The sequence below is a fragment of the Amborella trichopoda genome, chromosome 3 (assembly GCF_054954075.1).
Source record: "Amborella trichopoda isolate Santa Cruz 75 chromosome 3, AtrichopodaSantaCruz75HAP2 v2.0, whole genome shotgun sequence".
Lineage (NCBI taxonomy): Eukaryota > Viridiplantae > Streptophyta > Magnoliopsida > Amborellales > Amborellaceae > Amborella > Amborella trichopoda.
The window spans coordinates 20,027,206-20,043,189 of record NC_142338.1 but is presented as its reverse complement, the minus strand read 5'-3'; the positions used below and the strand labels follow the sequence as shown (position 1 = coordinate 20,043,189).

At 37.6% G+C, this 15,984-nt stretch overlaps 1 protein-coding gene across 13 annotated transcripts in view; it reads right to left on the bottom strand.

The window, feature by feature from the left end:
- TRANS11 (translocase 11) overlaps positions 1–15,984 on the bottom strand; it is a 78,996-nt gene that overhangs the window by 26,900 nt on the left and 36,112 nt on the right. For 8 of the 13 annotated variants that reach the window (XR_016050900.1, XR_016050891.1, XR_016050890.1 and 5 more), the window contains one exon: positions 9,943–10,151. Coding sequence is in view for 7 of the 13 variants with exons in the window: in XM_088860315.1 (XP_088716441.1) it covers positions 9,943–10,151 (209 nt within the window). In the remaining 6 variants the exon portion in view is untranslated. Of the gene's footprint in view, positions 1–4,985; positions 5,388–9,942; positions 10,152–15,984 lie in introns of those variants that run through there. The other 5 variants (XR_016050892.1, XR_016050888.1, XM_088860314.1 and 2 more) reach the window with 2 other exon arrangements.

The window sequence follows — 15,984 nt, the reverse complement described above, 5'->3', positions numbered from 1 at the left end:
CAAAATCAGTTGTTTAAATATCTCAGAATTCGCTTGACCGCTTTCCAATGCTTCACTCCCAGGTTCCTTTGGATTCTCCTTATTAGGCTTTGGGCATAGGCTAAGTTGGGTCTTGTACCCATTGTGGTGTAAATAAGGGAACCAATGGTGCCACGATATGATACTCTCTCCATTGTTCTTTTCTCGCTTTTGGTCGTAAGGCACATGTCAAGGCTTGACTTCATTTTCATTTAGTGGATGTGCTTACATCCATCCATAGAAAATTTTGCAATACGTGGCCTGGGATAGTTAGATGGTACGAGCCGATCTATTTCTTATGATTTTCACCCCCGACACATATAATGCCTCGCCAAGGTCTTTCATGTAAACGTGACTCGATAACAAGGCCTTCATATGCCAAGATAGGATCATTGAGTTACTAGTAATTAGAATGCCATCCACATAAAATGAGAGAAACACAATGTCACTCTTACATACACACATGATCCTCCTCATTAGATATGAATCGTTGTCTAGTTAAGGTCTCATCAAATTTGATGTACCATTAAGTCCTTGCCTTTGGGCGAGGCCTTTGGCTACTAGTTTACCTTTGTATTTTTCTAACTTACCCTCGCCTTTCAATGAGTGGAAGTGGGACAAGCTCCCATACACGTTTTGTACCATTGAATGGATTTCATCACTTATGGTTTCCAACCATTCTTTTTAGAGCTCTTTTCGGCTTCTAGAAAGGTAGTTGGCTCATCACCCATTTCTCACTTATCCTCTCATAGTACTGCCATAGGTAGGTTAAAAATTCAGGTGGTCTTCTAGTTCTTTGGCCCCTCCTAAGTGGTTGAGACATGGAGGAGTGAGTTGGTTCTCAACTACGTCACGAGCCAACTCATAAACGTCAGCTTGCTTAGCATTTTAAAAATCGGTAACCCGATCCGGATCGGGAATCGATGAGACCATGTCGGATCCGAGGAAAAAATGGGATTTGGCCATTCTTACCAATTCTGACATCATAAAACCGAATTGGATTGAGGAAGGGGAACTTCTGAAAGTTTTTATAAAACAAAGAGCCAACCTGCAAGTGGGATCACATGGGGCCATATCCCCAACAACACACCCACCAGCCATCTGACACCTCACGTGTATGATAATAAAGTTACTTGCGAGTTTTTTATAGACTTAAAACTTTTGTGGCTCTTCGATGTGGGACAGGTCCCATCCCTCCCATTTCAAATCGCAATAATATCTCTCTCCACCCCCTCCACCCACGACCAACTAATATCTCTCTCTCTCCACCCCCCCACGCCTCCACCCACAACCACTCCCATCCAACTAATATATCTCTCCCTCTCTCTCTCCACCCACGACCACTCCCACCCCAATACTTTAGCGTGTCTCTCTCTAGTAATCTACTATAAAATTTTAATTATATGAATACAGTCACATTAAAATTAATTTAATATTATTATGTTGAATAAATATAATTATGTAAAAATTGTTAACTTATTTAATATAATTATGTTAAAATTGTTATTGCCATATTGAAATTTTTATTGTTACAAATACATTAAAACATCACATAATTTAATATATTAAATTGCTATGTTATTTAACAAATTATTATTGTTATATAGATTATGTTATTTTCATAGTTAGTCTAGATTGTATTTTTAAATAATATAATTTTTCACAAATATTAACAAAAAATTTATTGTTAATTTGTTATTATTACAATAACTTATTTGATGCGGCAATAAAAATTTGATATAATTTTGAATTGTATTAAGATGTTATATAGAAATCCTTGAATCATGTATATTATAATTAATAATTATATATGGATAACAAAATCTTGTATTTTATTTATTAATTATACCTCCAGACAAGAAAATAGCATCTTAGTATTCACCTATTTTTACTAAGGTTTAAAAAAATGGATTGGTGACCCGAATTGGTTTCACCCATATCCGCGCGGGATTGGTGGATCAGTTTGGAGAATCGGTCGAATCGACAATTTTGACCCAAAACAATTACAAAAAATAGTGTTCTTTTAGTTTCTAAAAGAAATTAGGAGGGGTGCATTATGTACTTTTGGTACTCTGTAAAAATAGGTAAATACTGAGACGTTATTTTCTTGTCTGAATGTATAATTAATAAATAAAATACAAGATTTGGTTATCAATATATAATTATTAATTATAATAAACATGATACAAAAATTTCTATATAACAACTTAATAGAATTCAAAATTATATCAAATTTTTATTGCTGTATAAAATAATTTATTGTAATAATAAAAAATTAACAATAAATTTGTTATCAATATTTGTAAAAATTGAATATATTATTTAAAAATACAATCTAGACTAAATATGAAAATAACATAATCTATGAAACAATAATAATTTTTTTGATAACGTAGCAATTAAATATTTTAAATTATGAGATGTTTTAATGTATTTATAACAATAAAAATTTCAATATAGCAATAACAATTTTAACATAATTATATTAAATAAGTTAGCGATTTTTGTATAATTATATTTATTCAACATAATAATATTAAATTAATTTTAATGTGACCGTATTCATATAATTAAAATTTTATAATCGATTACTAGAGAGAGACACGTTAAAGTATTTGGGCAGAGGGGTGGTCATGGGTGGAGGTGCGACGGGGGTGGAAAGAGAGGGGGAGAGATATATTTGTTGATCGGGGGTGGTCGTGGGTGGAGGCAATAGTGGGGGTGGAGAGAGAGAGATTAGTTGGTCAGGAGTGGTTGTGGGTGGAGGCGTGAAGGGGGTGGAGAGAGAGATATTAGTTGGTCAAAAAAAGAGATATTATTGCGATTTAAAATGGGAGGAATGGGCCTTGTCCCACATCGAAGAGCCACAAGAAGTTCAAGGTCTATAAAAAGCTCACAACTAGCTTTATTATTATACACGTGAGGTGTTAGGTGGTTGGTGGGTGTGTTGTTGGGGATATGATCCCACGTGATCTCATTTTGAAGGTTGGCTCTTTGTTTTTATAAAAAATTTCAAAAGTGCCCCTTCCTCAATCCAATTTGGTTTCATGATGTCAGATGATGTCAGAACTGGTAAAAATGGTCAAATCTCAATTTTTTCTCGAATCCGGTATAGTCTTGGCAATACCCGATCTGGATTGCCCGATTCCAGATTGGGTCACCAATTTTTAAAACACTAATTTTACAAAATAACAAAAGTACATAATGCACCACTCCTAATTTCTTTTAGAAACTAAAAGAACACTATTTTTAGAAATTTATAATGATTTTTTGAAAAACTTTTGGGCAAAAATTGTTGATTAAGCCGACTTTCCGAACTGATCGACCGATCCGAAATAGGTATGGGTGGCACCGATTCGGGTCACCGATCTATTTTTTTAAACCTTCCTTAAAACTATGCTTGCCATCAAGGAATTCATCATCAGAGACGTGGGCATCCGTACTTTCTATGATGGCCCCCATGTCAAAGTTGTAAAACTGTAACCCCTTCCCTGAGGGTATCCGATAAACACACATTTGATGGTTTTGGGATCCAACTTGGTTCTATTCACTTGGGGGACAAGGACATGAGCTGCACACCCCCAAATACCCTTAAGTGATCAAGAGAAGGAATGCAACTGGTGAATATTTGGTAGGGTTTGACCGCCTTAGAGGGAGAGTCTGATTAAGGATATACCTTGTGGCTAGAACCGTCTCACCCAAAAAATTGAGGGTGAGGTTGGTGCTGCCCCATCATATGCTCCTCACCATCTCCACCAAGGTCATATTTCTTCTCTCGACCACTATGTTTTTCTTAGTTGTGTAAGGCATGTTGAATTGATTTCAGCTTAGGGACTGATACCAAGCTCTTTCGCATGCTAGATGTGCAAAGAGCTTGTTTCAAAATGATTATATTATCATCAGCAAGCTCATGAACAAAAATCACCCACTCCTAGGATTCCTTGCCTTGCTTTCCACTCATAAAAATCCATTGCTTCCTGGGCTCAATTTCACGAAAGTCACAATAACTAACCTTGGTGTTCCATACATGCACGGTAGCCCCAAAGTCAAAACACCATAGGTTGGCCCTTGCCCGTCGACAAACAAAGTCTCAAAGACCATACACGCCCTCTCCTTCCTAACATTGGCACCAGCGTTGTGGGTCGCTCTCCAGTGTCAAGTTGAGGATTAGCCTCGCAATATCGAATAGTATGCCTATATCTCTTGCAACTGAAACATTAACCCTTACTAGAATCCTTCCTAAGTGAGCCTACTTTGTTTTGATTTGGCCTAGGAGGAGGGTTAGGTGGTTCATGTGCCTTAGGGTGAGGCTCAACCACCTTAGCCTTCCCCTTAGCCTCCCGTTAGCTTGCCCCCTTTTCTTAGAACTTTGAAAGGAAGGTTGAGAGTTTACCAGGTGGACTGGGTCATGCCAAGCCCCTCTCTGCCTTAGCTTAGAGGGTCCTGATGAGCACATCAAATGTAATTGTAGTGTCCCGGGTGGTGATAGTAGAAGAGAAGCGATCCCATGATGGCAGCAAGGTGGTGATAAGTTGACACGCTTGAAGGGAGTCATCAGACATGCTTGAAGGGAGTCATCAAAACTGATATCAGCTCCTTCAAAGGTCACAAACCATGAGCTTGAAATTTTGCACATCGTGCGCAAGTTTTGAGCCCTCTTGCCTACGTAGTCCACAACCTCTTCAATGCCATGACCTTACAGCTCAAAGAAGGATGAGTAAAGACTCTCTTGAACTTGTCCATAATCTCATTGGCCGTTCGGCAAGTTTCATACTCCCTAGCATAATTAATCGCCGTAGTAGCCAAAATGGTTTTCTTAGCCCAAATATTCTTTGCCTCCCACATCAGACTTCCCTTGTGACTTGCGCAGTATTAGCACAGGTTTGCAGTGGTGGGCATTGGGTGATTAAGGGCGTGAGTTGCTCAATGTGGATCACACAGACAACCTTCTACCTCCATGTGAAGTATTTTGGCCAATAAACTCGTCATCTTTGAGCAATTCCACCAAAATTACATTAGCGGCAGCAACAGTCCTTAGTAACAAGAGACTTCAAGACACTCTAAGACACACTAAATTGAATAGATTAAATTGAACAGACTAAATTGAACAGAAAATGGGGCTCTATAGGCCCGTCTTGTACCAATGAAAGCTTTAAGACTATAGAGTAGCTAGGGTGTACAATTTAAAATTTTAACATAACAAGCTCATATGAGCACATAAATGTAGCACTTAAAATATAAATTACAGCATTACAACAATGTGAAGAAACTCAAAATCACCACATGTGTGGCTGAAACAAGTCCCAAATGACTCCTCTAGCCTTGCCGCCTTGGACATTTCCAATCGAAAACAGAACTGAGACTGCATTCTACAAAACAATATACAGTTGGACAAAATTCTGCACAAAAATAACAGGCCGAGGCATAAAACTCAAACAAATACGAACCAAATACTTAGAATGCAATCTCAATTTCGCATTCACATAAACTCACATGCCATTGAAGTTACAAAGCAAGAAAGTACCATGGGAATCCTTAAACCAACAACAGAAAGTTACCCAAGATTACCTCAAGGGACTAATGTAGCCCATGCCGGATTTCCACCTTCGATAGCACCAGGATATGAGATCCACCATGCTCCAATCTTTGGAAATCCAAAGAAGCTATTTGATTCTCACTAAAATGAATGAGAATGGAGACTGATACGAGGCTAAAAGGTCTGCTGTATATAGTAGAATAATGCTCCAAAACTGTTATCAATGGTGCCTGGAACTTAGAGTCTCACCAAGGTGATACTCAACCAATCTAGGCCATCACATAGGTATGAAATGGGGCTCCAAAGGCCAACACACTGAAATTCACCTCAATTGCAGCTGATTGCAGACATGGTGAAGGTCGATAAAGCCCAAGAGGAAGATGGAGGGTTGCATGAAAGGCTTATGGGTTGATGTCCATGTAGTTCTATGCACCATGGACCATGAAATGCCTAACAATTGCTATGGGTTAAGTTCTACACAAGGCCAGCTCTTTGGAGTTGGGCATGGGAGACTAAGAATGACATTTAATGAAATTTTGGTAACATAACACCATATTGGGCTAAATAGAAAATGGGCTCCTCATGGCCTCCATTTATAGATGAGAGCTAAGGTTTTTTAAGGCTCTAGAATCTTCTTCTTAAGAAGGAGCAATGTGCGTTATGACAAGGAAATCCATGAGGTGAGAGAGGCTTCATTCAAGACATCCATTCTTTGATAAGTTATTATCAGTCAAAGGTTGGCACTTAACAACTTATCCCCTAGGTTTCCAAACCCTAGTTATCTTTGATTTCAAACTATACATAACACTAGATCAATTATTATATGAGCCCTTAAAAAATTTTCGATATTTGATTTCCACATTATGTTTAAATTGAAAAAGGTATAGAGAGAACGAAGGGCCATTCCACTCATGGGGAGCTTCTCTCTCCCTTCACATGAGAGGAGACAAACAAGATATTCCATGGGATCTCCGCGTTTTACTTTTAACAAACTCACACATGTCGTCAATCAAAAGAAAGCATGTATATGAGAACTTTAGACATAGGATGGGTCTTCAAGTTACATTTTGTCCAGCCCCTAAGCAACCGGTGCAGGTGTGTTCCCAAGAGCGGGAGCTGCCTCGGGTCTGCAGAACTGTGTATTGCTAGAAGCTCCTTGTTGTCAGGATCATCACCTATATGATCCTATATCAAGGGAGAGGGATCCTTGTCATAGGGAAGCACGATTCCATGAGGAAGGAATCACACAAGTAAGTTTTAAGGGATGGCAAATGATGCGTGGGTTCACAATACCATGGGGCACAAACTTAAATCAATGCATATGAAACATTTATGAATAGATAAAACATTATATGCACTGAATCATACACTTGTGAACCGCGGTTCAAACACGCTGGGAACGAGGATCACAATATAGGGATCCGCATTCCATCTAAGATTCCTAGTTCGAATCGTGGGATCGAGGTTATGGAGCGGGTCCATGACCTTCCCTACAAGGTTCCAGCAACTATGGTCCAAAGTATCTTTGACCTTAGGTATCTATAAATAACCAAGGGCTGCCACTCAAATCCCATTACATGTGAGTAAATAAAAGTAACACATTGGCCCCATTAACAAACACAAGTATTCAATAAAGACCTAGACACCCACGTCATGATGACATCAGTTCTAGGTGGCCCACGAAGGAGGCCACATCGGGGCCCAAAAGGTTCCTGTGGGGTCCACTGGCCATTTGGACCTCGCATCTGCCATGTTTCCCATGTGCTTGGTCCATGTGCAGCATTCTTTGATTTGTTCTGTACGGCCAATTTCTCAAAAAAGATTCCCAAAAATTCCAAAAACATTAAAAATCATTTTTCACCATAATCAACACAATCAAATTGTTTTGGACTCCTAGCAAAACTCAATACTTGCATCAACTTCGTAAAATCAATGGTCACTCTATTGTTCGCAGGAAGATATCATGTTCACAATGGCATCTTGCACAATGTTAAACAAATAGTCCAAGTTTTACCTTACCTTGCGCTGCTTGTCAACACCTCAACCAGTAAACATGTCCGACCTTGATCCATACATGTCATCGTTTTAGGGCTCTGACATTAAGGGTCAAGAGATCTTAGACACGTGGTACCGTATTTTTTTATATTATATTGTTATGGAAACAATGCCCATTATGGGATTTAAACCCACAAGCTTTTGTGGTAAGAGTAAAGCCTCTACCATTATGCTGAAGATGTTACTTGTGAACTGTTTCTCAAAATTTTATCATTACCTGTGTCTTAACAGAAGCATTATTTTATTTTTTTTGAGGTAAAGGTTAACGACTTAACAGCTAACACTAACTTGCATACAACGCTACCTTCTATTAGACTGAGAGAAGCCACATCTACATCTTTTCTTTTGAGAATGCACGTCTACGTCGTTTTAAACAGAGACAGAATCAATCATGCCAGCCCCATCATCCGACCACTGATTTGATTGCCTTGCTAATTGCTCCTTACAGGTACCAATCAAATCAGAAATTGCATCTAGGTCTCACAATGGTCATGAATTACATGACCTCATATAACATAAATCATGCTTTGACACAAACAACCCATGCCTTTTCATGAATAACTTGTACTCTCTTGCAGTTAGAATGTGACTCACTATCCCTTTAAAAATCTTCAATCCTTATGACTCCTCCTATGCATCTCTTAACCATGAAAACCATCCTAAATGTTGTTAATCTTATCTTTCAACAGTGTCCCCATGTCTTCTATGATTCAATATTTTAAAGCCTGGATCACTGAATCATAGTTGACAGTTTATCCATTTAAGTCCATGAGTTGTCACTGAGTTTGTCTCATATTTGTTGGAAACGCCTCAGAATCCGAATCGCTTTAGGAACCGGAATCGTAGTATCACGACCGACTAAAAGGTTATTGTCTTAGGAATCGTTGTTCGTACAATAGGAATCGCTAGGAACGAAATTCCTAGTTTTTGATAATTGTGTTTCGACTGAAATAGATCCAAGGTTTCATCCACATATGGAATCAAGATTTCGTCCACCTTGGAATTGAGATTCCCATCTCCCTGAAATCGACACTCCAGGAGTCAAGATTCATTAATATGCGGAATCAAGATTCTGACATCTATGGAATCGAGTTTCTGACATGTGGAACAGAGATATGTTGCTATTTCGAATAGTGATTCTAACATATTTAGAATCAAGTTTCTGAAGTATATGGATCAGAGATCCATGACAGTTTGAGATAGAGATTTACAATAATATGGACTATGGAATGTGTTTGATGACCCCTAACAGGAATCAAGATTTCATTTTTATGGAGAAGGAAGCCACAAGCACATCTTGAGCATCATCAACTTTAGAACCCATATTGCATGTCTCTTATTAGCAGGTTTTCCAAATTTTAAAGTGATCGCATTGACCATTGAACTTACGGTCATTATATACAAAAGACAAATAGTTCTAAATTGTGATTTTGACTTCATTATTATAAAGACAAAATAGGATAATGTCTACACCATGGTTTTACTTTTAATTGTATATATTGTATTTACCAGTTATATTTTAAATTTAAAGTAAAGGCCATCCAAGTGGCACAAGTAAAATAATGAAACCCTGTAACAAGTAGAAGTACTCGAAGGAAGATTTCTACTCCAATTGACGTGGAATGAAGAATTAATCATTGCTGGAATCCAGATTCGATATATTGGGAACGTCTACCCACAATTAATGGGTTCAAGTTTCTAAATATGTGTTGGATCGAGATTGCAAAATTAAGGAATCAAGTTTCCTTTGTTCCGATAAATGGTATCTAAAGATGTGTTGAATCGAGATGTCGAAATTAAGGAATCAAGTTTCCTTGGTTGCGAAAAGCAGTTTCCGTGGAGATTCCTTAACTGAAACGCGGAATCCGGTTTTGGAACAGGAAACGCGACAACGGTGGAGAGTAATTATGGTTTGCATTGATTAACAAAGAACAGAACAATCAACAAAACAAAATAATTAATAGGAGATTAAATAAAAGTTAATGACCAAAACTAATCACTAACCCGAAAGTAATATGACCAACCAAAATGTTAAAAATGCCAGATAAAAGGTGGTCAAAATGCATAAAAAAAATACCAATACCTAATGAAGACAGTGATTGATGATTTTTTTGGCTCAGCCAGTTTGGTCTGCACAACACTTCTATATAGGTTGACATGAAGCCTCCTTTCACATTAATGAAAATAATTTTATCTCCACAAGTTTCAATTCTCATAATTTTAAATTCCATGATATTTATTTCTGCTAAGTAATTTTGATATATTGGTATTACATAATGTTTCATGTGCAACTAAGAAACCCAACTACAAGAAAACAAAATGGAGAAGAATACCTGTGCCATAACAGATGATACTTCAATGACAAAGATGCCGGATGAAATAAAGAGTGGGAAAAACATCCCTGTACAAGCAGCCATGGCAGCTAACCCTCCACCTAGTGCCAAGGAACCAGTATCACCCATAAAACAAGATGCCTTGTGCCGATTATGCATAAGAAAACCCATACAAGCCCCAGCCATGGATGCTCCAAAGATGGAAAGATCTGCATTAGCAAGGAAAAATATATTTAAGGAAATGGATAACATAATAAATTCTTAAATTTGAAACGTTGTCACATATTTCACTAAAACACATCTTCAACTAAAGTTTTACATTGTGAAAATCATTATTATAAAAAGGTTGGAAATTATGAAAAGAAAAGCACAACAAAAAGTATCATTATAAAAGATAAAACAAGGAATGCAATGATCTCAATATTCCATATCCAGATTACTTTAGATCTTGGATGAAATATATGCATCTTAAAGAAGATTAATGTTAGTTCTAATCATACAAGTAATAAAAGTACTAAGTAAATCAACCTAAACTTGCATCTTCTGAAGTCTCAGGTATCTTCCAATACTAGGAAATGCTTAAGGAATAGGTGGTCAGGGTGTCGGCATGCCATGACATAATGTTTTGAATTCCATTCCTACCATAAGTAGAGTACCCCTTCCTTGCTGTTTTACCCTCTCCTCAACAAAAACAAAAGAAGAAAAAGATATCTTGCAAAACTGAGTAGAGTACAGAAAGGTGTGCTAAGAGGTGCATCCACAAGATGATGATTGATGAACCACCCCACCTAATTTGATACAACTTGGATAGTTACACGTATTACTGGGCTTCAAACATTAGGCATTACATGAAAGACACCAAAGAAAAAGATCTCCAACAAACACAGAACTTCTTGACTCTCGACTTCTGTAAATTTAACCACTACGGATATTTGACGATAGACACTTAGGGATGTGGGGAGACTTATCCAATCAGGACGACACTCCAACAATAGTCCACGTGTGTATCAAGCACAATAACCTCCACTGCTTATTAAAGATGAGAATCACGAAAAACAGAACTCCTTCATGCTTTCCTCTGGCAACCTTCTTGAGGTAGCTGAGATGGGTAAAGAGGAATTTCTCAGAGCTTGGATTCAATGGAACAAAGCATGATGAATGTGAGATCTACATATTCTCTTCAATGACTACCCAAAAATTCTTAATAGGCCAATAAACATTTTATTTGAATGGGTATCAATGCTTTTGGATAAGGAGAATGTAAAGGGCCCTCGAGAAATTTCAGGTTTTGATGAGTTCATAGCCAGTCTTATAGTCAACATATGTAGAGATGACTTGGCCCTAATGAGGTGATTTCAGTCATGGTTTCTCTCTCAATACACTACCGTGTTGCAGAATGAATACTCACAGCTACACGAATTCATTCTGAAAAGGTTCATTATTGCTTTGATCCCATGTTAAACCCTCGAACGTAATTCAGGGTTTCAATCATAGTTACTGGAATCAAGAGATGCACAAAGATCAATAGGATAGTGATCGAGATCGGTACAATGCGAGTTAAAGGGATCATGATCCTGACATGATGGGAATACCATCCAAATTTGTACAGCATCGAATGATAAAGTATATGAAATAGAGGTCCGTGTCCCTTAGAATTGAGGCTCCCCTAGAACAATTAACTAAGGCGCTCTAGCATGAGAACAAAATCCGTTGAATAATATGATAAATGTTATTCCTGAACTCAAAAACCACAGTTGATTAAATACAAAGAATCCCATTTTTTTTTAATATCTTTTAAATTATATTATCATTGGAGTGTGTTTCATAAGTGAAACTGAAAACCCAAAAATGAGGACTCAAATTTCAGTCCTCAGGTATGAAAGAAGCTCTAGCGTTCGATGAAAATGTTGTGATCCAGACAAACCAACTCAAATATGCTGGTGATCCACGCTCACGTTGTGAATGAATCTCAAAATGTGTTGGTGATCTGCGATACCGATGTAAAAGAAACTCGATTCCATGTTGGTGAAAGTTTGACTTCACTCACATGGACCCATGATTTGGGTGAGAGGGATGTGGATCCCAATAGCCAAGGATCTAGATCACCAATTTTGTTGTTCGAGATCCCTAAATTAAAAAAATGTCAGTAATCGAGAATCCTTGTCACGGAGCACAGGATCGAGACTCTGTAGCCAAAGCAACCACTTTTTGCGAGATCCAGGTAACTACGGTTTCAACAATATGCTTCTAAGTGATATATCTATTTGCACTGCAACACCACTACCCAGGCACAAGTGATATATCTATTTGCATTACAACACCACTACCTAGGCACAAATTCCAAATCTAACCAACCAAAATCAATAGCTCTATTAGTGTACAATTACATGACATAAGAGTCATGACATACATAATTAACTTGCAGAATGCAAATATCACGAATACATACTCGGATATGCAATCATGTGCACAAATGCATGGTGTATAATAGACACAAGAAGAAATTTGAAACTGCATAGGGTACTTATTCTAACTTTCTTCTCGTTTTGCATTGTAGTAGTGTTGCTGCTCTTGGCTCTTAGGCCTGCATATTCATAATCCTAAAAGGGTTACATTGAAGCAAATACTCAGAGTTATAGGGCTAACCCTAACATTTTGATCACCTCCATGAAAATGGAGCATGAATGCATCTAAAACCAATGTCTTCATAGGAGATGTAAGAAAGGGCACATCGATGGCTACTACTTAGTCCCACTTATTCAAAATATGGGGATTGATTAGCTGTAGATGCCATACTTTTAGCATAGTTCTCCGTTCTATGTAGCATGAATTAGTAACAGATGTTCCTTGGAACCTCTGAGACTTTATCTAAGGAAAAAATATTCACAGAAAGATAGCATCAAAAAGATATACTTATTCAACATCAAAAAGATATACTTGGTCACATAAAAACATTCCAACTGAGCAAAGGGACAAGAGTCTCGATGAATGCTGTGATAATTTGGAAAATATGTGGGAGGAGCTCAGCCACTTTGCTCCTTCTTGTACATGTCAAGACAGGTTGACAATGAAAATTGAAGTGTTTAAGGTTTTCAAGGTCCTGGAGATTTTGAAAAGTGAATGCAAACCACAATCCTGGCTCGACAAAGTTTACTGACACTGAACTCCATTTACGTCGTAACAAGAAAAGGCTAGAAATGTTGTGATTTCAATGCTTAATGAGCACCCAAGTTTTGCTGCAGATAGTAGGAGCAACGTTCCGAGATTTTGTTGCCGCATGCATGCATGTGGCCATGCTATAGATTTGGGAACCTTGGGGTTTAGGCCACGGTCCCACCTTAGGAACCCAATCCCACAGTTCCTGTACTGGCTCTTAGAGGAAGCTGAGTTTAGAAAAATAAGGATCTCGCTCCCTATAAAATGGGTTCTCGGTCTATATGCTTGTAGGATCTTTCCAAGGAGAGGAGCAACACTATTAATTGAATTATTGCTCCTCTCCTTAGTATTCTAGATCAATTTCTTTAGAATATATTAAACTGTGGTGCATATCACATCGTGGTATACTAGAATTATGGTATTCAAAAACTATTGTTTGATATCATAGTAAGCCAATTTATGATATTATTAAACTGCATTATCACAGTAAATTGGAGTATCATAACTATGGCATTGGTAATAAGCTAAGGTGTATGATAATGGATCGAGCGGGCAATGGCTCGATCCTAATTTTATCATATACTATTAATTGACCTAGTTTTATATAGTGAAGCTTAGATCCCTCTAAGTCAAAACCTCGATTCGAGTGACATGGGATCTCACTCCCACGTATCCTAGGATCTAGCTCCTTAACTAGTTGAATGTACGGACGTCGATCCTACCCCCCCAAGCAACTTCTACCCTATGGTTTTTGAACATTCCCCGAACCAATCCTGCTTCCAAACCCGCACCCGGCTCCAACAACTATGGGCCATGCCATTGAAGATGATATTTTAGACCCCACAATCAAATAAGATGTAGTGAATGGTTACACGACAAACACTGTAAACTTTCTCCCTTCTCAAAGTGCCTTTAAAAACTTTAGGATGTGGAAGACAATCATAATCGACCATAAAAAAAATGGACCGCATCTTCTGAACAAGGTCCGGTTGCATTAAAAACCTACCATGGATAGGAGCGGTAATTGTGCATGCTTGTCCAAGTCATCCATTAGTAAGAGTATTGAAATCCAATCTCGTTGATGCATATGTCTTAATCCTGTATATTAGATGTAAATATGTATTTCTATACGGGTATTATATTCTTTATGCCACATATATGTAAGGATAAGTCCCTATAACAAAATTGATCAATCAACTAAAGAGAACCAGTCTAATTCTTCATCTTAGTTAGGGATTCTCAAATTGCAACAATGTTTCCATCATAGTAATCAGTCCTCAGTTACAGGGATATCTTAACTTGGTGGCAATCCCAGCGATCCCACGCTCCTAGAGGTGGGTCTTGGGTGGGCCCCATTCCCTTATGGGGGGAACACAATACAAATTGTTTAGGAATCAATCAATATGGTTCACATACATGTGATATCTTTTATATGAAACAAGTCTTAAATGCATATCTATAAAAAGAAAGTAACTAGGCTGTAAAATCATGTTCAATATATTTTTCGAAGGGGAAACAGACGCCTTAATCCATATATTCTAAAACACTCTTTAATGCATACCAACCAATGATCAAAAAGGTGGATTTGATGGCCTAGGCAGTGCCCAATGCCTTGGCCGGGGGAGAGAGAGAGAGAGCGCATAAGGTTTTGTATGTGTGCCTGCGGCCTTGTTTCGAACATAAGAAGGCCATAGTGTCTGAATTTTAATTTTGTTTCTACAAATCCAAATCACTTGAAATTTTAAGCATGTGTTCATCAAAAATAGGTGAATCTTCGAAAAATATAAAAAAAAAAAAAATTACATGAAAAAAATTGACCAAAATACTCCCATAAAGTTTCAGGGGTATTTTGGTTAAAATTTTTTACGGATTATTTTTTTATATATTTTTATTAGGTGCGGCTTGATGAGAAGAATACACACCTAAAATTTCAAGTAATTTGGATTTGTAGAAAAAACATTAAAATTCAAATACCACCAAACAACTGTGACCATGAGATGAAGTTTGGATGATGATGAGGGTAGGCGAAATCACTGTCATTTTCGCCTACAGCCGTTGGGAAGACTCCTAAAAATGATGTGTACAGGAGAGAGGAAGATAGAAATTCCTAACGTTAATGCATAGAGAAAGAAAGAAAGAAACTCCCAAATTTAACATGTAGAGAGAGAGGAGAGAGAAAGAAACTCCTACTCTAATTTATGGTATCCATAGGAGTAGAGAGATAGAAACTCCTAAATTTAACCCTTAAAGAGGGTGTGTTGAAAGAGATAGAGAGAGAGTGAGAGACTTATAAATGATACTAGGTGAAAAAGCGATAGAAATCCATAAATAATTGTGTAGGGAGGGAGAGACAGAAACTTCAAAATTTGATGTGTAGAGAGAGATAAGTGAGAAAGAGAGAGAGAGAGAGAGAGAGAGAGAGAGAGAAGGATTTCTAAATTCAATCTATCTCTGGAAAGAGAGATAGAGATAGAGAGAGAGAGAGAGAGCATAACCGCATAACCAAGCATTGGAGAGTCACACCTCTCTATTCAACAGTTACTTCTTCACTCTATAAATAAGATCTGTTGCTCTCATTCTACAAAAATATTTTCTTACAAAAATTTCCAGCAATAACTACTCTCTCTATATAAAAAAAAGGTCAATTCGGTGCATTGAAGACTCGATAAATAGAAAAAATATGCCCTATGCTTCAAGTTCCAAGGCATCCACAACAGTCTACTGCTACCTCTGAACCCTTCTATGAAATTTGCTCTCCAAGGCTTCTAATACTCTCCCTTCTTTTCCTCATTGACAACCTATTCTTCTCCTTATCAAACAATCAATTAGACTATCATATGCCTATGTTGCTATCTCATCTCATATCTATTATACATATGCCTATGT